The sequence below is a fragment of the Osmia lignaria genome, chromosome 9 (genome assembly GCF_051020975.1).
Source record: "Osmia lignaria lignaria isolate PbOS001 chromosome 9, iyOsmLign1, whole genome shotgun sequence".
In the NCBI taxonomy this organism is placed as follows: Eukaryota; Metazoa; Arthropoda; class Insecta; order Hymenoptera; family Megachilidae; genus Osmia; species Osmia lignaria.
This window is the reverse complement of record NC_135040.1, coordinates 13,844,697-13,865,953: the sequence shown is the minus strand read 5'-3', so window position 1 is coordinate 13,865,953 and position 21,257 is coordinate 13,844,697. Positions and strand designations below refer to the sequence as shown.

General features: G+C 33.6%; 5 protein-coding genes across 12 annotated transcripts; 1 reads left to right on the top strand and 4 right to left on the bottom strand.

Moving 5' to 3' along the window:
* Positions 1–907: 907 nt before the first annotated feature.
* LOC117604831 (uncharacterized) lies at positions 908–3,104 on the bottom strand. Of its 3 annotated transcripts, none has more exons than XM_034325354.2 (3): positions 2,965–3,104; positions 1,704–1,809; positions 908–1,592 (listed from the first exon to the last, which is right to left on the bottom strand). In XM_034325354.2, exons 2-3 carry the CDS (start codon positions 1,718–1,720, stop codon positions 1,253–1,255), a joined length of 357 nt encoding a protein of 118 aa, XP_034181245.1. In that variant the 5' UTR covers positions 1,721–1,809; positions 2,965–3,104; the 3' UTR covers positions 908–1,252. The 3 variants fall into 3 exon arrangements, with proteins under 3 accessions (XP_034181245.1, XP_034181235.1, XP_034181228.1); XM_034325344.2 differs by lacking the exon at positions 2,965–3,104 and adding an exon at positions 2,113–2,314; XM_034325337.2 differs by lacking the exon at positions 2,965–3,104 and having other exon boundaries at positions 910–1,592; positions 1,704–1,945.
* Positions 3,015–5,742, top strand: IKKepsilon (I-kappaB kinase epsilon). Its single transcript, XM_034325181.2, has 4 exons — positions 3,015–3,438; positions 3,511–4,684; positions 4,741–4,942; positions 5,012–5,742. The coding sequence occupies exons 1-4, from the start codon at positions 3,015–3,017 to the stop codon at positions 5,447–5,449; spliced, it is 2,238 nt and encodes a 745-aa protein (XP_034181072.1). The 3' UTR covers positions 5,450–5,742.
* On the bottom strand, positions 5,064–8,756 carry LOC117604760 (protein VAC14 homolog). Of its 4 annotated transcripts, XM_076690181.1 has the most exons (8): positions 8,533–8,756; positions 8,068–8,449; positions 6,775–7,995; positions 6,586–6,704; positions 6,428–6,507; positions 6,124–6,366; positions 5,192–5,267; positions 5,064–5,125 (listed from the first exon to the last, which is right to left on the bottom strand). In XM_076690181.1, the coding sequence occupies exons 1-7, from the start codon at positions 8,634–8,636 to the stop codon at positions 5,218–5,220; spliced, it is 2,199 nt and encodes a 732-aa protein (XP_076546296.1). In that variant the 5' UTR covers positions 8,637–8,756; the 3' UTR covers positions 5,064–5,125; positions 5,192–5,217. The 4 variants fall into 4 exon arrangements, with proteins under 4 accessions (XP_076546296.1, XP_076546295.1, XP_034181084.1 ...); XM_076690180.1 differs by lacking the exon at positions 5,064–5,125 and having other exon boundaries at positions 5,145–5,267; XM_034325193.2 differs by lacking the exons at positions 5,064–5,125; positions 5,192–5,267 and having other exon boundaries at positions 5,997–6,366; positions 6,775–7,346; positions 7,422–7,995; positions 8,533–8,754.
* Positions 8,757–9,485: 729 nt separating this feature from the next.
* Positions 9,486–21,017, bottom strand: nuf (rab11 family-interacting protein nuf). Of its 3 annotated transcripts, none has more exons than XM_034325216.2 (10): positions 20,875–21,017; positions 18,628–19,205; positions 17,666–17,740; positions 16,254–16,292; positions 15,502–15,619; positions 10,783–10,947; positions 10,320–10,689; positions 10,102–10,247; positions 9,957–10,007; positions 9,486–9,879 (listed from the first exon to the last, which is right to left on the bottom strand). In XM_034325216.2, exons 2-10 carry the CDS (start codon positions 19,077–19,079, stop codon positions 9,757–9,759), a joined length of 1,539 nt encoding a protein of 512 aa, XP_034181107.2. In that variant the 5' UTR covers positions 19,080–19,205; positions 20,875–21,017; the 3' UTR covers positions 9,486–9,756. The 3 variants fall into 3 exon arrangements, with proteins under 3 accessions (XP_034181107.2, XP_034181117.2, XP_034181127.2); XM_034325226.2 differs by having other exon boundaries at positions 18,628–19,202; positions 20,875–21,015; XM_034325236.2 differs by lacking the exon at positions 16,254–16,292.
* Positions 13,740–15,315, bottom strand: LOC117604813 (uncharacterized). The gene is made up of 2 exons (XM_034325301.2): positions 14,675–15,315; positions 13,740–13,875 (listed from the first exon to the last, which is right to left on the bottom strand). Exons 1-2 carry the CDS (start codon positions 15,029–15,031, stop codon positions 13,846–13,848), a joined length of 387 nt encoding a protein of 128 aa, XP_034181192.1. The 5' UTR covers positions 15,032–15,315; the 3' UTR covers positions 13,740–13,845.
* Positions 21,018–21,257: the final 240 nt, after the last annotated feature.

The window sequence follows — 21,257 nt, the reverse complement described above, 5'->3', positions numbered from 1 at the left end:
TCGAGCTAACGGTACATAGCCACCCGACGGTGGTCACACGTTAACTCGGAGCGCCGCGATATGCCAGGCCACTCTCCTGAAAACCACGAGCTGTGAAAGTAGACACCTTCTTCCTTCCTATGGGATCCAAACTTTAACTCGAACGGTCTCGCCTTACCGTCCTCAACGAACGCATTCCTATTTTTTTTCCAATCAATCAATAAAAATACGTTTAACCGCGAAAACTTAACGCCGCTATTAATATTCTATCGGAGAAATATCAACTATGGCGGCGGTTACGCGCGGAGTATATTGTGAGAGCGAGGGGAAAGCAGCGCGTGCGCGCTTCTCGATTAAACAGCCAACTCTTATGGTACCGTTCCAATTACAGGTACTTTAAGAATTTTTTTTATACTTTCAAGAGTATCACAAACTTTACAGATAAATTAATAACAGCGCAAACAACACCTGTCCGTCGCTCTGTCCTACTCTCTTAGTCACTTCGTTTCCTCTACCACTACAGAGCGACACTAACTCGGTGCGCACCTAGCGGGAACTGAAGTGAGGTTAGGTCGAGAATCGATATTTCGAGGATGTTTCGATAGACGCCATATCTTCGTATTATTGCGCGCTTCATATGAATTTCTTTTAAGTACATTATACTCCCCTCTATACATGCATCTCTTCCATCCTTTCATTCCTTTTTTTTTTATTAATAAATTGTAATATAAAATAATGATAATAAAAACAAATAAAACAAATCCACAGTTTGTTTTCTTTCTTTTTTTTTATAACCTTTTTCTTTTATTATAAATATCAATTATACCATATTTTCACAGTCTCAAAATACTTGCAATTTAATAAATGTTTGTAATAAAAATATAATTGATTTACGACAAATTACCTAGAAATAAAAATTTAATATATTGGTATGTTATAATATCATGTGTACCGATGAAGTATATAAATTATTAATAATCTTTTATCATAAAATTCGTTAATCATAATTACACAATTTTAATTCTATGTCTTTCTAGTTTGCGTTAATATTTGACATAAAATTTTTAATATGTATTTTCTTTTGTTGTATGTACAACAGAATTATAAATTAACGTTATAATAATAAATAGGTACATTCTTGCTATTATTTGTAATTTACTTTTTACTTTCCCAGATCTTAAATGATATAATAAAAATGTATTATAAAGGAATGAAAAAATGACATGCAAGAAATGCTTAATTAACTAGAAACCATAATCTGATAATAAGGATATCAAAATGAGTCAGATGTTCTTTGTACACGTTCCATATACAAAGAAAATAACAACTTATTACTTTCATAATAAAAAGGATTTTCACTAGCATCCAGATCAGGTTTGTATTCAGTTGTGTAACTACTTTGGCTAGAACTACACCCATCGTATAATGGTGATCCTTGAGAAAGCTCAGAGTAGTTTGGTGATGGCATAAAGCTTCTACCGCTACAGTCTGTATCCATGTTTTCACTCATACACTCCTGCATGCCTGATAAACTGTTAATATGAAGATTGTTGATTCTTTTACTTAATGGCATAAATTCACTAGATTCTTCCTCTGCATCGCGCCCTCGCTTTCTAAACGTCATGAATAAATATAAATTAACAAAATATAATACACCTCGTATAAAACTTGTATAGATTAAATGACAATCAAGTTTCATGACAAATACATTGATAAAAACTAACCTGTTAGATCGAGTCATTCTTGAATTAACCTGACCTTTCAGTAGAAGGTTTTAATCTGAATATATCTTTGACCACTGCATATTATGATATATATAATTTCTTCTTGCTAGAATAATGAATCTCCTATTTTATTCAATTTATGTATACGTCATACGCGTTCGTCAAGAAAACAAAGCTTGATTACACAAATCAGTAGAATACTTCAATATTCTTGTGTGAGCGCAGTTCAACTTTCAACAGTTAGAGAGCGTAAGTGACACGTTTTAAATTTATTATTTTACATGATAATAAACAATGCAATCTTATAATATAAGGGTTCGATGTCATAATGATTATCTTAAAAGAAGAACATGAAATTCGATTTAATTTATTCGCGTTAAATTGCCGCTTTATTATAATTAAACTGTACCTTTAATTACATCGTCTTCCTTTTTAAAGTATACATTCTTAATCAAGATATTATAACTATTTACTTCGTATAATTGTGAGGGAGAACATCGCGTTCTTGTAAAGTAATTAATTTAATAAGTCGAAAATATTATGTTAGCGTAGTATTTTCTTGTTTTCTAATTCTGTATCAATGCGCGCGTCGAAAATAGTATCGCCAGCATAATCTGACGGCGATCGAAGGAATTATCCCACCCGCAACTTATATTTTTTGAATCGTATTTCGTGAACTGAAAAACTCTTTCTATCATTTTAACACTTTAAGCAAACTGTGATATCATTAATTAAGATTTATTAAAACTGTAATTTGTTTCAATAAAGCTTAACATCTGCTTATTAATAAAAAAAAGAGAAGAAAAATTCAATTTAATTTTCGGGTGTAATAGTTTCTCCAATCGTCGATAGATGATGCTACTACTATTTTTAAAGTGCACATTTATAATGATATTTTCAGCTTAATAAATTAATTATTTTACAATAACTTATTCTCTTTTGTAAAAATTAAATAGTTGTAGTATTTTAATTAATAATATAGACTATTATACACGATTATCAAAATATTAAAAAGACAGGGGATTTATTGCGGTTATGTTACTGTATGAATCAGCATATGAACTGTAGTTTATTCGAAAGTCGAATTAACACTGACAAGTAACCGTAAAACTTATAGAAGAACGGTATATTCGCATAAATTTTCTTGTAACATGTTACGAAAGAAGATAAAATTATTATAAATAATAGAAAGTTTAGAAATGTACATAAATTTGTACGAAGATAATATTGTTTAAATTGGTGGACGAGTAGGTTAAATTACCTGTCAAATTTGAAGAAATAATCCCCGTATGATTGTTGGACAGCATAACAATGTCCTTTCTACGCGGCTCAGCGAATTTTGTCTGGTGTACAACCAGTGTTCTTGGTAAAGGTGCGACTGGTGCAGTTTTTCAAGGCGTAAATAAAAACAATGGAGAACCTGTGGCTGTTAAAACGTTCAATCAACTAAGTCATATGCGTCCACATGACGTGCAAATGCGAGAATTTGAAGTTCTTAAAAAAGTAAATCATGAAAATATTGTTCAGCTGTTGGCTATTGAAGAAGAGCAAGATGGTCGTGGTATGGTCATTGTTATGGAACTTTGCACCGGTGGTAGCCTTTTTAATATATTGGATGATCCAGAGAACACTTATGGATTAGCTGAAAGTGAATTTTTGTTAGTATTGGAACATTTAACAGCTGGAATGAAACATTTGCGTGATAATAACTTGGTACATAGAGACTTAAAACCAGGTGAAGAATGATATAATACAAAAGCACAAATATTAAATCATTTTTATAATGTATTTCATTATTTCCTTCTAGGTAATATAATGAAATTCATTGCGGATGATGGCAGTACAATTTATAAACTAACTGACTTTGGTGCTGCCAGAGAATTACAGGAAGACCAGCAGTTTGTGTCTCTCTATGGTACAGAGGAATACTTACACCCAGATATATACGAAAGAGCAGTTTTACGTAAACCAGTTGGAAAAACATTTGGAGCAACTGTAGATTTATGGTCTATAGGTGTAACATTTTATCATGTGGCTACAGGAAATTTACCATTTAGGCCATTTGGTGGACGTAGAAATAAAGAGACAATGTTTTACATCACTACAAAGAAAGCTTCTGGTGTTATATCTGGAGTGCAAACCTCAGAAAATGGACCAATTGAATGGAGCAGGGAATTACCACAGAATTGTCAGCTGAGTGTTGGCTTAAAAAAAATTGTTACTCCATTACTAGCTGGCTTATTAGAAGTTGATCCTCAAAAAATATGGAGCTTCGAACGATTTTTCACAGAAGTCACTGATACTCTTTCTAGAAAAAGAATACACATATTCAATATACATAAGGGCAGTTTAATAAAAGTTTTCTTGCATCCTGATGAAAAACTGACAACCCTTCAAGTACACATACAAGATCAAACTGATATTGCACCGCATGCTCAGATTCTTCTTTTTGGAGATACATTTTTAACAAACATTGTTGAAGAATCTACCCCTGGAAAAGGTTACCCAAATACATCTGAAAATAAACCATTAATGCTATTTTCTAAAGAGAACAATAACGTAAATTTACCTATGGATGCAGAATTGCCTAAATTTCCTGTATTTTCTAGTTTGGTATCTGTAGAAAATGATGCTAATCAAGCAAAGATTGCTTGTTCGGTTGGTTATGTATGTAAAAGAAGAATCGAAAAGCTAGTATTATGCAGTAAATTGTCACAGGATGCGATAGAAGCTTTCAGTGGGCATGTTTTAAAAGAACTCGCAAGATTATTGGAAAAATGTCAGCGTTCTAAAGAATTCACTAAAGCTATAGAAGATACAACAACAGTAGTGGAAAGATGTGAAAATCTTGCTCGACAAATTTCACGAAAACTTGGAAGTCAAAATAATTTAGAAATAATGAATTGGAAAAAAGAGTTAGATTTACAGAGTAAAGAGCTCCTAACTGAATTAGCTCCTGCAGTAACGCAACTTCATCAAAGGTAATTAATTATTATATCTCGTTAAATTTAATTTAATAAAATAATTTCAAATGCAGGTACGTGAAGGAGGGTAGCTTACGTAGCGAATGGGAAAATATTATTCGTGGATTATGGTGTCCATGGGTCAATAAAGCAAGTCAAAAGGCAACAACTTTGGTTGATCGTTTACGAGATGGCTGGCAACATTTATTACGAGACAGAGCTACTCGTAATCTCACCTACAATGACGAACAATTTCATGTATTAGAACGAGTAAAGGTAGCTTTATCAACATAAATGTTTTGCACGATGGCTGTAAGAAAATATATTCATTTAATGTGTTTCCAGGTTACAGAAACGGGTCAAAGATTGAAAAACCTTCTTGAAACGTTTTGCGTACCTTCCATGGTGAGTCGGTCCGAATGTGTTGCTGATTGGTATAAAATGGCACAAACGGTCTTCCTACAAACTCAGATTTTAGATAAAGATGTAGATAATTATGAGCATGTGTTAGAAACATATTCTTACCGTTTGTCTCAAGAAAGTAAGGAACGTTATGAAAGTTTCTTACATTTAGTAGACAGACTTCCAGGAAAGCTAAAAACTGTTGAAAAAACCAATTTACCTGCTCAAGAAAATACAAAAAAGTGGAAAAATATTTGTATTATGCAAGAACGAATTTCAATGATTCTATATAGAAACGGTCTACTTGTAGATCAAATTGATCGTTTATCAGCACTTGATGGTGTTGAGAATACAAATGATTCTGAATATACATCGCTTTAACAAACCGTTTCTTAATTTTTATTGTAAGAATGATGAGAATAAGACTGACAGTATGTATAATAAGTATAGAAAACGAGTAATATAAAAAATGTACAGCGTACTTAATACCATAATTATACGATTTCTATTATGATTTATATGTTTCAATAAAATGACCGTTACTGTTTTTCCAGTCACAATTTCACAGGGAAAAAATTTAATTGAATAAATCACAAAAGTAGGATATACAAGTATCATTCTTCTGTTCTATAAAGTATGTGTTATAAGTTTTATTAAGATATTATGTATAGTGGTATATCTACGCTGTTTTTATGTATTTGTAATGTATATAAAAGTAAATAAATATTTATTGTAAAATTAAAATGTACAAATATTTAGTTCATGGATTTAGTGATATTCACTAATTATTAAATGTGATTAAAAAATAATTTATTTTACATTACAAACTTTGGTAATAATTATATATTTATTATATATTTTGCGATACGCAATAATTTTGCAATATAAATGGTATTAAATGCGTGGATTTTTTATGTAAGTACGTTCATATGATAAAAAGTATAATAATAGAAAACTCAATTTACCTTCGTATAAATTAATATTTATGTTTGTAACAATTTTTATTTATATATCTCCATTATTTTTTTCTATTAAATTTGTTAATCGTTGCTTACGTTTTTGTTCTTTATGCTGTTCTTGAATAGTGTGGAAGTGTTTCAACAGTTCTGGGAAGTCAAGTCTATCTTTAAAAGATTTCGAACTTGATTCTGATTTTGGTATTGGTTTTGTTGTCGGCGGAATTGCTGCTAAACGTCTTTGTAAGGTTGCATATGCTTCACTTTGAGGAAGAATCATAAGCAAACCATACAGTGCATACACTAAGGCATCTTCTCTTTGTAAAAGTTGTAATCTCAAATCTAAAATACATTATATTTATGTAAATATCAATCAGGTACAATAATAATTCATTATACTTACACGTAAATATCGGAGATTCAATCAATTGTACAAGTTTATCTATTTCAGTGAGAAATTCCACAGTAACTTCTATGTTTTCACTATATTTGGAGTTAAGTAGTAATAAAAATTTAATGGTAAAAAAAATGATACTGTATATTGAATAAAGAAAAGGATACAATGATCTAATGATATCATAAGCATGACCGTAAATCTGAGATAAAAAACATAATGCTACAGTTGCAACAGGATTGTGGCACCATGATACATACAAGCATTTAAATAATTTACAGCTTTCCTGTAAACGTAGATACATCATTTAAACGATAATTAAAAATGTTAAAAGTATAAAGAATAATAATACATACCAATGAATCTAAATCTTTAAGTTTATTTCGCAAATCAAATAACTCTGAGCTTGTTAACAATATGACACTTAAAGTTTGAATCATTGTACACGCAAAACTTAAATTTGGTTCATCTAACAATATCTTTGCTAATGTCTTATAAATATCTTCGGCACTTAATAGTACACATAATTCTCGGATGATAAAAGCTCCCCTTTCCTCTAACAAGTGTCTGTCAGTTGAGAATAGCCTTAACAAATTTACAATAAATTTCGTGAAATATTTATTCTGCATTTCTGCATTTGAATCAGTGGTAGCTGCCTTGGGAGACTTCGAACTAATTATTTCGGCCATTACGACCAACGTTTGTTGCACCACTTCGTCAGAATTATCGCTTAATGACTTCATTAGAATTGGAAATAAATTTTCAATGTGATTAAACATTTTATGAGGAATGTTTATGAATAAGTGATGAATCCATTTTAAAACGGCAACTTTTGTTTGCACTGACATGTACATCAAGTGTTTTGTTAGTACTTCAACAACACTAGACAAATCTAAACTTTCAGCTAAGGAACGATTTTGACTAGAATCTAAAGAAAGAAAATTTAGAAATGTTATTGACACAGCGATTTTTCTTTTAACAATTGACACAAGTATAACATTACCTTTTTGGGTTTGAACATCATTTTCACTGGCATTATTTACAACTTGCGTGTTTTCCATTGTTACAAGCTTCATTAAGTTTGCATTTACTTGTGTTGCAGTTTCCTTAATACATTTTCTTGTATCTCCATCATATGCTAAACAAGGTAATACTGCTATAAGAATACCAGACATGTAAGGAAGCATAAGAGGTCCTGATAATTGTACAAACTCCTTAATCCACGTTATCGCTGTTAACTGTAATAACTCATCGGTACTTTGTGCATGTGTAATTAAGATGTTTATCATTCCAGGAAAATCTACTCTTCCTGGATTAGCCTTAATACTACGCAAAAATTCACCAAGAACCGTATCTGTTACTTTCTTAATTTCTGGCGTCGGGTCCTCTAATATTTTAAACAAACCGTCAAGAATTTCAGGCAAAAAAATAATAAAGTCCATATTAGGGACAGCATCTAAAACTGATACCCATGCTATTACAAATTGCCTACCAAATGCATTTTTGGTATAAATACGTTCTCGTAGTAATGGCATGAATCCAACTAAATCAAACAGCCCACTCTCTGTTACTATATCCTGAAATTATATTTAAAAGAAATAAGTCTTTGTATTATTAAATTTTAATCTTACTGTACAAATTTTGATTACCTTCATAAGTCTGTCCAATAGCTCTGTAGCATTTTTTACATTTTGTTCAGAATCGCATGCTAATTTACTAAGTGCTGCAAAAATATCTGTGAACTGTGGTAATACAGCACCTCGTGCTACTTTTACTACATTATATAAACTTTCACAAGCATAATATCTTACACGTAAATCAGAATCACAGAAACAAGCTAGAATAGGATGAATTAAATCTTCTATGTATTGACCGGTATCTTTTCCCAGGCCAACTGCTATTGCTGCTAAACCTATCAAACCACCTTTTCTTGTATGTGGATTCTGCGAGGTAGCAAAGTCTTGACCAAGCACTTTTAAAAGTCGTTTGATTTGAACAGTATTATTATGTGCAGAAAATTCTTTTACCATTCTGAAATAATGTACAAATGATGAAGAATAACAAAAATTATATTACAGATAAGCATGATTAAAAATACCATTACATAACCTTACTTTTCTATTTCCAAAGCAGCTGGTTTTCTTTTTTCATAAAGTTTGTCATTAAGGGAACGTACACAAGCAGTACTGAGGGGTGCATAATCTCTTTCTGACATCATTTTCACGTGTCACGTTTTAAATTAAAAAAAGAATCATTAAAAATATTCAACAAAGTGACAGCTGATATTGTGTTGTCACAAACTCAAATTATCATCTGATATTGAAACTTATTACGCATGTGCAAATATAGGCACGTACTTCCCCATCCGCTAGATGACGCCGACAAAATTAAAAAAAAAGATGTATTTGCCAGCGTAATACAAGCGTACAAAAAATGGTACTGAATAACTATCATATTTTTAATAATTAAAACTTTTAAAGAAAATTAATCATCGAATTATAAACTTTTATTTAATAATTTGTTAGGCTTGTTCTTTAAATAATTGACTGTACATGTTCCGTTGTAGACAACTCTTTATTTTTTCTTTGGAAAGGTATAAAATAAAATTAATTTCATTCGGCCTTACAATTTTTAATTTTAAATACGAGTTTAAAAAATTTAGAAAACATTAAAAATCGTTATAATTTATTCGAAAATGCCGAGTACATAAATTATTAAAAGCTTTTCCTTTTTAAACAGTGCAATGTGGGAGTTGTAAGTTGGATGAATTATGAAGTAATAAAATATAATTGTTGAATTACATTTTCAATATCAGCCAATATAAATTTTAAACTATGAATGATATTTTAAATATTCTTCGTTAATTTATTCTTATGAGAAGAAAATTGATGATTTCATACGTAATAAATGATCCACTGCATCATAATATATTGTCTACAAGTGTTTGAAAATAGTTGTATACTGTTTCTATAAAGGCAACATTATAAGGCTCCAAGTTTCAAAACTCGGATAATATAAAAACTCGTAATAGTTCTCTATTTCGATTTCATGCGTGTTTATCTTTCTCTCTCTCTCTCTTACTGAAATCTTTTAATCTGTTCACTGCCTTTAATATAAACATTTATAATTAAAGTAATCACAATGGCAGTGAAAATTTTTCATTCAAAGATCATAACAATTTACTAAAATTTTAAGTTCGCAATGGACGGAAATTTCTTTCCTAGTATTTGCATACAGTTACAATAAAACTGCTTATATTAGCCTATAAGTAAGAGCTCCGACAAAGAAGTGTAATGTACAATTGCCTTAAACGATTAATATTAAATTTACGAAATAGTTCAGTGAGATTGTTTCACTTCTAACAACTGAGGATAATTCTCAACTATATTTAATAAGATTCCATCGATGTACGCCCTTAATTGTGTATTAACCTCTTGTTGTTCCTTTAAAGCTTGCCTCATCTGTAATAAATCAAAATAATAATAATATAAAAAATAATCTATATCAATATAATTCTTATTCGTAATTTAAGACATACTTCAGATATACTACAAGGTTCATCATTATCTCCAGGAATTTGCCCATCCATCTATAGTAAAATTGAATTGGTAAGGAAAGACCAAAATAACAAAATAATTTTTATAGATTAAGAATCGCAATTTTTATAACGATAACAAACATACTTGGTCTTGATTCATGCCAGCTAATAATTCTACAGCAAGACTAGGTCCTTTTTCAGTAGCATTATTGCAAGGATTTAACATTAATAGTTCACGGCCTGCCTGCAGAGCCGCTGCAGCTTGTAGTTCATCCCTTGCTTCTTCAAGGCCTTAAAAAAGATATCAATTCTAACAATTTTCTTACAAATTACTTCAACCATTTACATAAATTAAAAACACACTTTTATTATGAGCCCGAAGTTGTGCAACCTGTTGCATTAATTCCTCTATCCTTTGTTGATCCTCGATTTTCATCGAAAGTTCTTCTCTAGCAGCTTCAAGCTGATAGTGAGCTTCGTTAGCTCGACTTATCGCCTGTCGCTCGCTTTCGCGTGCCGTGTCTATTTCTCTTCTAGCATCTTCAAGATCATTTTCTAGTCTACCCTTCTCTGTCTTTAATTTGTCGACCTGTTCGCGTAACCTTACTATTTCATCCCTTAAATTAGTACCTTCTAATTCTATCGCTTGTAATTTAATGGCATAATTTTCTAATTGTAACTGTCGTTCCCGCTCTAAACGACTCGCCCATTCTCTATGCCTTCGTTGCTCTGCCTAAAATAAACATATTATTAAAGATTAGAAAATTCTGCCGTGTATTAATATTATTTACTAATATTAATTTTACTATTCCGAGTAAAAAATTACCTGAAGCCTTTCCTCAGCTCTAGCTTCGGCGTCTTTGGCAGATTCTTCTAGCATTAATATTCTCGCCTGCAACGTAGCATTTTCCTGTTTCGCCCTAGCGTACCGCTCCTCCCCGACCGATTGAGTATCCACCAAGGCATGCATTTGTTCCTGAATCATTTGAACCTAGAAATACATAAAACACAGTTTTTAAATATTCCCTTGCATTTAAAATTTAGTGGAACAATTATTTCTTTTTATTTTTCAATTCTTTAATACAACCATAATTTTCAAATCCTAATGGAAATATATAAAATGCATTAGAGAACGCATAGACGATAAGTCCCGTTTAAAAACTCGCGCACGTCCCACTTTACATTCTAGATAAGCTCTTGTAATGCAGTGACTCTCAACCACCGGACGTGGAGTCCAGTTGAGTCATTTCTATGTAAATATTATACTTATTTTTATATATAAACCTTGAAATCTAAGCGAAGTTACAGTTACTTGATTTTATTTCCAATACATTTTCTAACAGGCTATAATTAGCTCATACCATATGTTTAATGAACACCACGACTTCTAACGGTGAAATATCAAACGTGAAGGTATTTTGTAATGCGCATTTATTCCGTTGCGAAACTTACGTTTACGAGTAACGCGATGCACGTTACATATTATTTCTTGTTAAGCAAAAAATACAATAGTTAGATCTATGGATTAAAATTACGTAATTGCTACCCTTATTTGCGTATAAATTTATCTGCCCTAGTGTTATCAAATAAATCGATATATCGATAGCAGCGATAACCGGTTTCGTGATTTATGATACCATACAATGTATTAAAAATAGTATTACAAAAAGTCAGGTTACAGATGATACGATAAAAAACAAATTTATACGATTTAATGGTCTTCTAGGTATACGGTCTCAGTATACTGTTCCTTACTTGTTCAGTAAGCCGAGGAGCACGGCGACGAGGTAGTCGACTACCGCGAGAAAACGGTTGTCCAACAAATTGAAATTGTCCCTCCCACAAATCATATTCAAGGCCGGCACCGGGCCCCGGTGACAGCCCTTCCCCGGAAGTTATTCGATTGTCGCGATCGTAACGTTCGATCGAACTTAAATCTGTCTGTTCATCGTAACTATTCGAATCCATCCTGAATCGTGATCTCTCACGTTACGCCTGTGTCAGGTGGACTCGTCATCCTCTTTGACTAATCCAATACAGAGGATTATTCCGTTAAAACGACGCGCAGGCATGCCGGTTCTCTATCCATCCTCCTACGCGGCAGCCTGTCACTAAACCTAACCTCGAAATTTCGTGCGTCCACGTACGAATCGTGAATTCCAACGATAAACGTGCGTATAATCTAAGATGCACTGAGAGAGGCACAACACTACGCGCACATCCGTTTCTTTCAGCGTACTTCGAATATAATCGTTCGTCTCAATCGCCCACTGTAAGCTGGGAGTAGCCGAGAGGCTATTTGTGTACGCCATACTCTGTATCGACTAACTTCGTTAATTCACGCACATATATTGTGTGTGTGCGCGTTATATCGAACGGAGCTTCAGCTACCCCCAGGAAAATACTTTAAAATCTAATTAAACCGCGCGAAAGTAATTTCTCTCTCTTTATGCTTTACAAAAGTAATTAAAATATTTCAGTTTTAATAAATACTTACTTTTATCTAAGGCGAGATAATATAAAAAGTATTTAATTGTAATAAAACAATACATACTGTTTCCATTACACACCATATTTGAATCATGAAACAAACGTACACAATTGAACTTTCTCGATGAATAATGGATGATTATTATTAATGAATCACATAATACGATAGTCTGATAAATGCGCCGTGATAATATACGCCTCTGATCAATTTACACTGTATGATTTATGTCACACCCAAGTGTAGTGGATGTAAACATTTCAAAGGGGCATACGCGTAATTCTATTTTAGGTTATTATCAAAAAGAACCGATAAAATAGAATGTGTAAATAAATGTAATCAAACGTATTAAAATACCTGCTTCAACAGTCAAATATTATTCTCGTTCCAAAATTGTTTTACGATCAATCGTCATCGACAGCGGATCCAACGTTTTACGCCGAAGTTTTGCGACTAGAAGAGGTGGCTTGCTAATGGCCTGCTGCTTTCCATTTCTGGTACACAATGTAACCAAGATAACCAATCACACCAAGAACCATCAAGAAATTAAGAAAAGGCCAACCTCTCCATCCAATGGAACCAGAATTCGTTTTACGACATGTCATACTTTATATTTTTCAATCAGAATACTTATTAATTTTAATTGTTCTACATATAAATAATTTTGCTTGTCAAAATTTATATCGTGACTGATTAATTTAATGCTGTCAAACGTTTGCATTTGTTTTTCTTCTAATGAAAAAAAATATATTATGTGTCTATATTGTTTTATTTTATTTATGTTAAGTTACATAAGAATCAATGAACATTGATAATTCAATGTTTCAATTGTAATGCAGGTGTGAATAAACCTGTAATAAATATAACACACGATGAAGCGTACAATTTAAAAGCTTTGCATCTTAATAAAAGCTGTTACCTTTTTATTACGTAATTCATTCAACGATTCGTAAACGTGCAATTTCTTTCATGAGTAGTCGTAATTAATTCCACCGCGTTTTAAATTTATAATATCTTGAATGTATAAATAAACGTCCATCGAATAAGATTGTTCTAAGAAGCGGTGGATCGAGTAGCTTCGTTCATTGCTGTACCAGATATATCGGTAGCAACGCTAACTTTGTTCTCCGAGGAAAATTCAATGATACCTTCCTTTTTACTTCCATCGCGTTCGCACAACGAGTATTTTCCATATTTCGTGCCGTTGTCCGGTGTGAAACGATAATCGTCACATCCGTCACAGAACACGTAATTTCTATCGGTCGGAGCAGTTACGTCAGAATAGAGAATAAATTCAGCTGGATAATTTTGTTTCGCATCCCTTTTTCTCCTCGTGGTCTACAGGTTCAGAAAGATCACCTTTTTTTAGCGGCTGCGTGGTCAGCAACACGCGAATATGGTTTAAAGAACTCTCTCCCCACGATTATAATCCTGGATGTGAGAAACGTTTGTGCTCTCTATTTATTACTAATCATTTGAAAAAATGAATCATCGAAACGGTTGTAAGCCGTTTTAATAAATTTTAGACTAAACTATAGAATAACAATTAATTTTTTCGTGGATTTCCACTTCTAAATGGTATCGGTAATCGATCGATTTGAAACTTGGCGCAATTTATGAATTCAAATTCTCCCGCGTAAACGCTTACGGTGGAGGCCGCAGGCCTATATATATGGGACCATCTTCCATGAATCGGCATTCTCCCCGGAGCCACCGATAGGTTAGGACCGGAAAGGGGATGTGTACCATGCCCGTTTCTATACAATTGGTCAAAATAACTCTGCATTAAAATATAAAGATTAACGCAATACCCAATAGTATCGAAAATCTCTTATACCAACATATCTCTTGAACGCATAAAGCTGAAATTTCATACTTCAGTTCCGCCCTCCTACCATACCCACCAAGTTTCATCTCCGCTGGTACCATTTAGAAAAAACATCCTCCGTATTATATTTTTCTCTTTCAATCTTGCGAATGATGTAACCTGAGTCTATTTATGACGCGGTATGAAAGAAGAGAGAAGATCCTAATGCTGTATCGCTAATTGAATCGCATACCATTTCCGAAATAAACACGTCATTATTTGTTCAGACTCTCGATCAATGTTTTTGAAATTTAAAACCGTTTCAACGAATCATTAGCAGCTTTTTTTTTTAATCTATCCGTCGGCGTTTCTCGTCAGTGGGGAAGATTGAAATAAAAATATGTAATCTGATGATAAATTTACCTGTGCTGGCTGTATTAAGGTGGGCAATCCAGCGTTTATTCTTCGTCGAGTATCACGGGATAGATAAAATACAACGCTAACGATGCCCAACAGCAGAAAAATGATTAAGAATATACTGATCCAGGATAAACCCTTTGATTCTTGTGTTACATCGTTACAGTAGGGTGACGAGTAAAATGCCCCTGGGTGATAAGGTGCGTAAGGATTGTATGGATGGTAAGGTGGAGGGTAATACACATAAGGGGGAGGAGGAGGAGGTTGCGGTGGTTGCTGTTGAGGGAACCTATAGTCCGGGTTGCCTTTACTAGGGGATCCAGATCGCGGTGGTGATCGACATGGTGAATTCGCAGCGCACATTTAACGAACCTTCTTTCTTTTACCGAACATTAAATTTAAAATACCCTGTCTGTTGCAGAGATTGCAATTTTCTCTTGTAATATACCAAAACATCAGGTTAAGTGGTCTCTCACTTACATACAAATTTTAACACCGCATTGAAGTTGTTAATCTAACTTCAGCCGCGTTAAATAATCAAGGTACGTTTTCACGGTGACGTTGGAAACATAGCTTTCGCTGTCTAACTAGAAATCATCTGATCATTTTTTTGCTGTCGTATGGCAAAATGATTGCTTGTTACATGTCTAGGAAATTCCATTATTTCTTTTAAAGAACAGTGACGATGCACTTTTCATCGGGTATCTAAAATGACACTGAAAAAATAAAAGATCACATGATTCCTTGATATTAAACTCACGAATCCCAGTTATGACAACGAACGTTACGTGGAAACGTACCTTGGATAAATGTTTTTAAATGACGGTACTCACTCTGTGATTGAGATCAATGACATCATCTTCAAGGGAAACATCGCTGTACATATCGTCAGTGGGATCACAGTTGGAGCCTCTGCCAGAGCTGTTAAAACTGCCGCTTCGGTAAAGTTGACTAGAAAAAGAACAACGGTAATTAATTATCGTTATCTCTGGTAGAAAATACAAATGAGCTTTTGTAAATATTTGTATTTCTATTTTAAATGAAATTTCTCAAATGTAAAGGAAAATGATAGCTAAGTCTAGTATAGGTTCGAATAATTACATAAAGGCAATTATAAAATAAGATATATACTCGAAGCGTTTATATGAAGCATAGAAGGAAACAGGATGTGGAAGTGCGTGTCCATGTAGCGGTGCCCACGCTTTAGAAAGTCCGTCGTTTTGCGTTTCGTGAAAGGAAGGACTCGAAAAATTGTCAGCCAAGTAAGAACACCCTACGGTTCATCCTATGAAATATAAATTCTTCGGCGATGAGTTACGTTGCTATTGTTATCTCGTGACGTCAACTCACCGAATTGCAAAGCAACTATTTTTTCTTTGTTTTTTCTTGTTTACTTTTTACCTTGTTCCATTGAACGTGATTTATTCATGAACACAGAGAAAATGTTTCAATTCTTCTTTTAACGTAGCATACGACCGTTTTCACGGTACAGTTGAAGAAAAAATAACAGCTTACGTAACGCGCTCTGCATTATTCACGTTACTATTTTTGTTACAAAATTAAACAACTGATAAATCGTTCTTACCTTGCTAACGCATTGGAACTGAGTCTCTTCCTTCCGGAACTGAAAATGAAAATGAATAACGTGACCGTGGAAAATACGCCAAGATATTCTTGTCTGAGAAAATATGTTGTTAAGTAACCGCTTTTAACGAATCGAACTTAAAATATAATTTTAAAGTTGCTCGATAGCTATGTTTTATTTTATCATAGTACGATTAAACAGAGAACCGTGTAAAACATTGGACAATGTACTTTGGCAGTAAAGAAATTTCAATGTTCACAAGGCGGATCAAATGGAAGAGTAAAATTCGATGCGAATCGGATACAAAGCCAAGAAAAGACAATCTATAAATAATCGTGGAAGGATAATTAAATGACTCTACCTTTGGCAAGCGTACAATGTGCGCTTTAAATGGTACACAATCTAACATGTATCTATGTATCAAGATTCTTATTTAAAATTTTCAATAACAATAACTGTACGACAAACTTTCCATTCATGAGAGCGTTTTCATTCTCTCATGATGTTCCATTGTTCCTTCTAACAACCGCTCAAATCATCCAAAACCATCTATGACTTTATGAGATTGTAAAATTTGAATGATTTGATGACATGAAGATATTTACATTATTTGATTATACAATCAAATAAAATGTTTATGTTGTCATAAATGTTATTTTACAGTCCTCCGTTTGACGTATAACGACCTAATAAAAATGCTCTACAGTTAGTTACGGAGAGTTAACTAATTGTTCCCGTGTATTGAATGTTATCCATTAAATTCTTATGAGCTAATCGTCGATAATAGAATAGGAAGCATTGTGTACGTTATCTGGTAATGTTCTTCGCACACTCTAGGTGTAACGACTTCCTTTTTACATTGAACAGATAGCCTCTTACATTTCCCTGAAGAAATTTAACGAATTTCTTGTGAACAACTTTGGATACCTTTCTTCAGAGATTAAACGAGTTTCTTATCTGCTTTGTTCTATTAACACAACTAGACAGCGGCGATTTATCAAGCCGTTTCACAGGAGCAATATTTTCACACGGCGGCCTCGTCATTGTTCCGTCTTCCAGATCAGCGGAAATTAAAACCGCGCGACGAATTCAATCTAAAGCTCGACGATTATAACGCAACGCAGGCGTAAATCTTGTTTTCACGTGACAAATAATTTTTTCATCATCGCATCGTGTCAGCAGTGGTTTTAATTTTCACCTGGCAAGGTAAATTCGACGAATTTTATTAAAGCGTTCAACTTTTCTTGTAGGAAACACTCAAAAACCGTTTAATAAATCTGGAAAAAGAGATTTCACGTAAAGATAACATTCAATATACGAGATAATAATTATCATTAAAAAATTCGCAATCTACTTCTAAAAAAGAAATAAAAAAGTTAGAAAATTGTTATGTTATTAAATGTATAAATTACCAGGGTGGAGTTCGCCTAAGGGATGTTCTTAACCAAGAATGCCTTCCTATAGTTGAATTAGGGCTCCTTGGGTTTCTATTTAAAACAAAACCAATAAGAAAATATTAATGACATGTATATTATTCTCTGATATAAATGTAAATTATTCTCTTTTTATTTAATTAGTTTTATTACCTTAATTCATCTTCATATAATACAGAATGAAAGGAAGCAATTGCAAAGTATACTTAAGTATACTATAATTACAAAACACGTACATTTTGAAAGTTGAAAGATAATTGCGTGTAGCAGGAAGGAAAAAAATACCCGGTACATTTGCTACGATAATGTAAAAAGATTGTATTAATAATTCCACGAACTTTTGTAAGTACAAAAGATACACGCTTCTATTTTCTCTTTTCGCGTGAAAGTTTTTCTACGCATCGGATCAACCTAGCGAAGCATTAATTTAATCGTGGGAATAGATCATAAATCATACCAAATGTGAGAAAACTCTATTAAACATCGAGGTGTAAAATGCAATGTCTACATAATTTCGTAAGACAAACATGTCCCGAAATAAACATTAAAACCAATGGAACATTCCGTTACAGTACCTTCAGAAGCACGATAACAAAATCAATAAAGATCCTAATAATTTATAAACATGTACTTCAAATCTATATTTAAATTTCATTAAGAAGTTTTCCATTAAACAATACTCTATGTATTTAGGATAAAATGAAATTTATAATTGGAATATTTTTATATATAAATAAATAAAATTATTTTACTAATTCGTACTTACGCATTTTTAACGATCGAAGCACCATCTACTGTTCGTAATCAGAAACCTAACCTATGAAATTTGAATGCGTTCGCGCGCAAAATTCTAATTCCTTCGATGCTGTAGTATCGATATCTTTCGCTTTGGAAACGATCTATAAAATGGTGGATATATATAGAGAAGGCAACGAACTTACCTCAGTGAATTGGTGCCGGTGGGCGAGGGTGCAGAACTGCTACCTCCCGGTGAATCGACCCCGTCATCGGCGTCGCCTTCGACCGAACCGAATGCTTCGTAGCTCTCTTCTTCGTCGTTATTTCGAACAGTTCCAACGTTACAAGATGACGCGGCAGCATCGGTGTGCTCGGGGCTGGCTGAATAATGTTCAGAATCTTGGAGGTTCGGATTGACCAAATTATGCAGCTCGACCGACATAGAAAGCGAGGGCGGACCGCTTTCGCTCCATTCGACACCGGCCGGACTTCCGTTCACGCGACCACCCTCGTTCTCCGCGCGATATGATTGGCGGCCGCTCGGTAAGATGGCGTCACCATCACGAGCTACGTCACTGTCGGACACGACGACACGCGATGTAGCCACGCTGTTAGCGGGTGAGACACTTACGCCAGTCGAACGGGAGCTTACCATTCTTCGTTATCGGCCAGATTGGAGCCGAAGCTCGATGAGCAAGAAAACTGAGGGATGACCGAGAGAGAGAGAGAGGGAGCTCCTTCGATTCGCACACGCGAGCCGCACCGGTAGAACCGGTCACTACTGAAAAATGTTCTAATGAGTCACAGCTCAAAACAAAAAAAGAAAAAAAAAAAAGAGTAAGATGAATAAGATGAGGAATTCAACACGAGATCTTCGTGTTTTATCTCTTTGACATTCTTAACGGTGAATGATTTTTACTCGTAACGCCTATTCCTACCGTGAACGTATTATTAATCTATGGTAATGCGATTTAATAAATATGCAACATTACGTAGCCAGAGTTCGAGAAAAGCGTGAGAATCAAGAACAGGAGTCATGGTACACTGACTCATGACTTCAACAACGACATGAGAAAAGTCGAAGGAAGTTACTTTGTTACACCTTGTGTCTACATCGCTCAAAGTTCAGAGATATGATTTTCATTTCCTTTTGTTCTTGTTTTCCAAGAAAAGAAAAACTATATGAAATAAAAAAAGGAAGAACTGTTTTCCTTTTTTTTTTTCTTTCAAAATAAATATATGTCAGATACTATCTATGCAAAAGTACTAATTGAGGACAGTAAAAAAGATAACCATACGTTAATCACTGAGTCATCTATACGAAGAATTTTTAAAATTCAAAAATATCAAATTATTATTATATTCTATATAGATAATAACACGTATAAGACACTTACAATACTTAATCGTATGCTATTAATTCAATCGATGTTCGTACTCGTGTAAAATGCACTTGACAAGTTCATACATAGTAAGCGAAGCCATAATAATTAAGATAGTCAACGAGATAATCGTTAAAAGCGCATTAAACAATCGTGTTATTATATTCGAAGCATAGGGAACATTTCTTTTTTTCTGTAAATAGCATCCTAATTTTGAAACACGTATTTCTGATAAAAATGAGAATATTTTTTTCACTAGTAAAAAAACATCAACTTCCGGTGTTCTATATTTATTTCAAATACATTTGTAAAATTGAAACGATTTGTGTATTGCGAAACATATATACTACTTGAGTGACATAATAATATGGTCAATAATCCTACCCTACCCTATAGACATTTTGTACCAATTCATTTTTTACCGTTGTCACGTTGGTAATGAAGATTTTAAACGCGCATGCTGCGAGCGACAGATACATCGAATATCCTTATGCCTTTTATTTAGTTGCTTTGGTACATAAATAAATAGATAGAATTTTAGTTTAGATAAAAAATTTATATTGACATTATATCGCGACTAGGTACGAAAATTACCCATAAGATAATTAACGTTTTCGTTTCCAGGTACTTGTCACTCGGAACGGAATGCGTAGATGCGTTTCGAATCGCAGGGAGATTCCAGGACGCTATTTAGAGCAAGCTCGAAAGTGTAGACGATGTATATTTTAGCGCTGAACGGCGTATAATACCTTAACCTTAATGGAATGAGAATGTCATTAACTTTTGTCGTTGAACAAATTCTAACAATGATTCGCTACATTGTACACTTAGAGAATACTATTTACTATTAAAAAAGCTAAATATTTCCTTGCTGATCAATCGATCGCTATTAAATTTATTTTAAGTTAATTATCGATCATTGTCAGCAACTCGATACCGTTTATTAAAAGAAAATAATAATGACAATAAACTTAGCACGCGCTATAGTTTCGTATGTTAATTATAGGATGAAGTTTGAGAAAAGAGTAGCAAGACGTTCCTTACATTATTGGTCGAACGTTGACTCACCTTGAACCTAACAATAGGTGATCCCAAAGAAATTCGGAGGATTTACGTTCAGGTATCGGAACCGAGATCTTCGGTTTCAAATAATCAGTTACAACTGAGCGAACGAGTCAATTACGAGCCGCTTGAACGCGGAAGGTATAGAGCAGGGAGGAAAAAAGACAAAATCCGAGGCAGATGCACCTTCCTAACTGTCACCTAAGGTAAACACCTGTACACACCGAGCCAACGATTTAGTAGACGCGTATGAGGAGAAAAAACCAGTCACAATAAATAGTGTCTTTGTTGCGATAGACGGGTGTAGCCGTCAAAACACGATTGTTAAATAAACAATCGAATTTGAAACGACAAACGAACCACAAAACGATCTCGTGACAACCGCGGTC

Coding starts and splice junctions, on each gene's coding strand:
- nuf (XM_034325216.2), bottom strand. CDS start 19,079: ATGGTAAGCTCCCGTTCGACTGGCGTAAGTGTCTCACCCGCTAACAGC. Junction 17,741..18,627: donor ACCGGCACCAATTCACTGAG/GTAAGTTCGTTG, acceptor TGTTTTAAATAG/AAACCCAAGGAGCCCTAATT. Junction 10,948..15,501: donor TCATTGATCTCAATCACAGA/GTGAGTACCGTC, acceptor ATGTATTTCTAG/GTTCAAATGATTCAGGAACA.
- LOC117604813 (XM_034325301.2), bottom strand. CDS start 15,031: ATGTGCGCTGCGAATTCACCATGTCGATCACCACCGCGATCTGGATCC. Junction 13,876..14,674: donor CCTTAATACAGCCAGCACAG/GTAAATTTATCA, acceptor TCTCACATCCAG/GATTATAATCGTGGGGAGAG.
- LOC117604760 (XM_076690181.1), bottom strand. CDS start 8,636: ATGATGTCAGAAAGAGATTATGCACCCCTCAGTACTGCTTGTGTACGT. Junction 8,450..8,532: donor GCTGCTTTGGAAATAGAAAA/GTAAGGTTATGT, acceptor ACATTATTTCAG/AATGGTAAAAGAATTTTCTG. Junction 6,508..6,585: donor TATGATATCATTAGATCATT/GTATCCTTTTCT, acceptor CTCCAAATATAG/TGAAAACATAGAAGTTACTG.
- IKKepsilon (XM_034325181.2), top strand. CDS start 3,015: ATGTCCTTTCTACGCGGCTCAGCGAATTTTGTCTGGTGTACAACCAGT. Junction 3,439..3,510: donor ACATAGAGACTTAAAACCAG/GTGAAGAATGAT, acceptor ATTTCCTTCTAG/GTAATATAATGAAATTCATT. Junction 4,685..4,740: donor GTAACGCAACTTCATCAAAG/GTAATTAATTAT, acceptor TTTCAAATGCAG/GTACGTGAAGGAGGGTAGCT.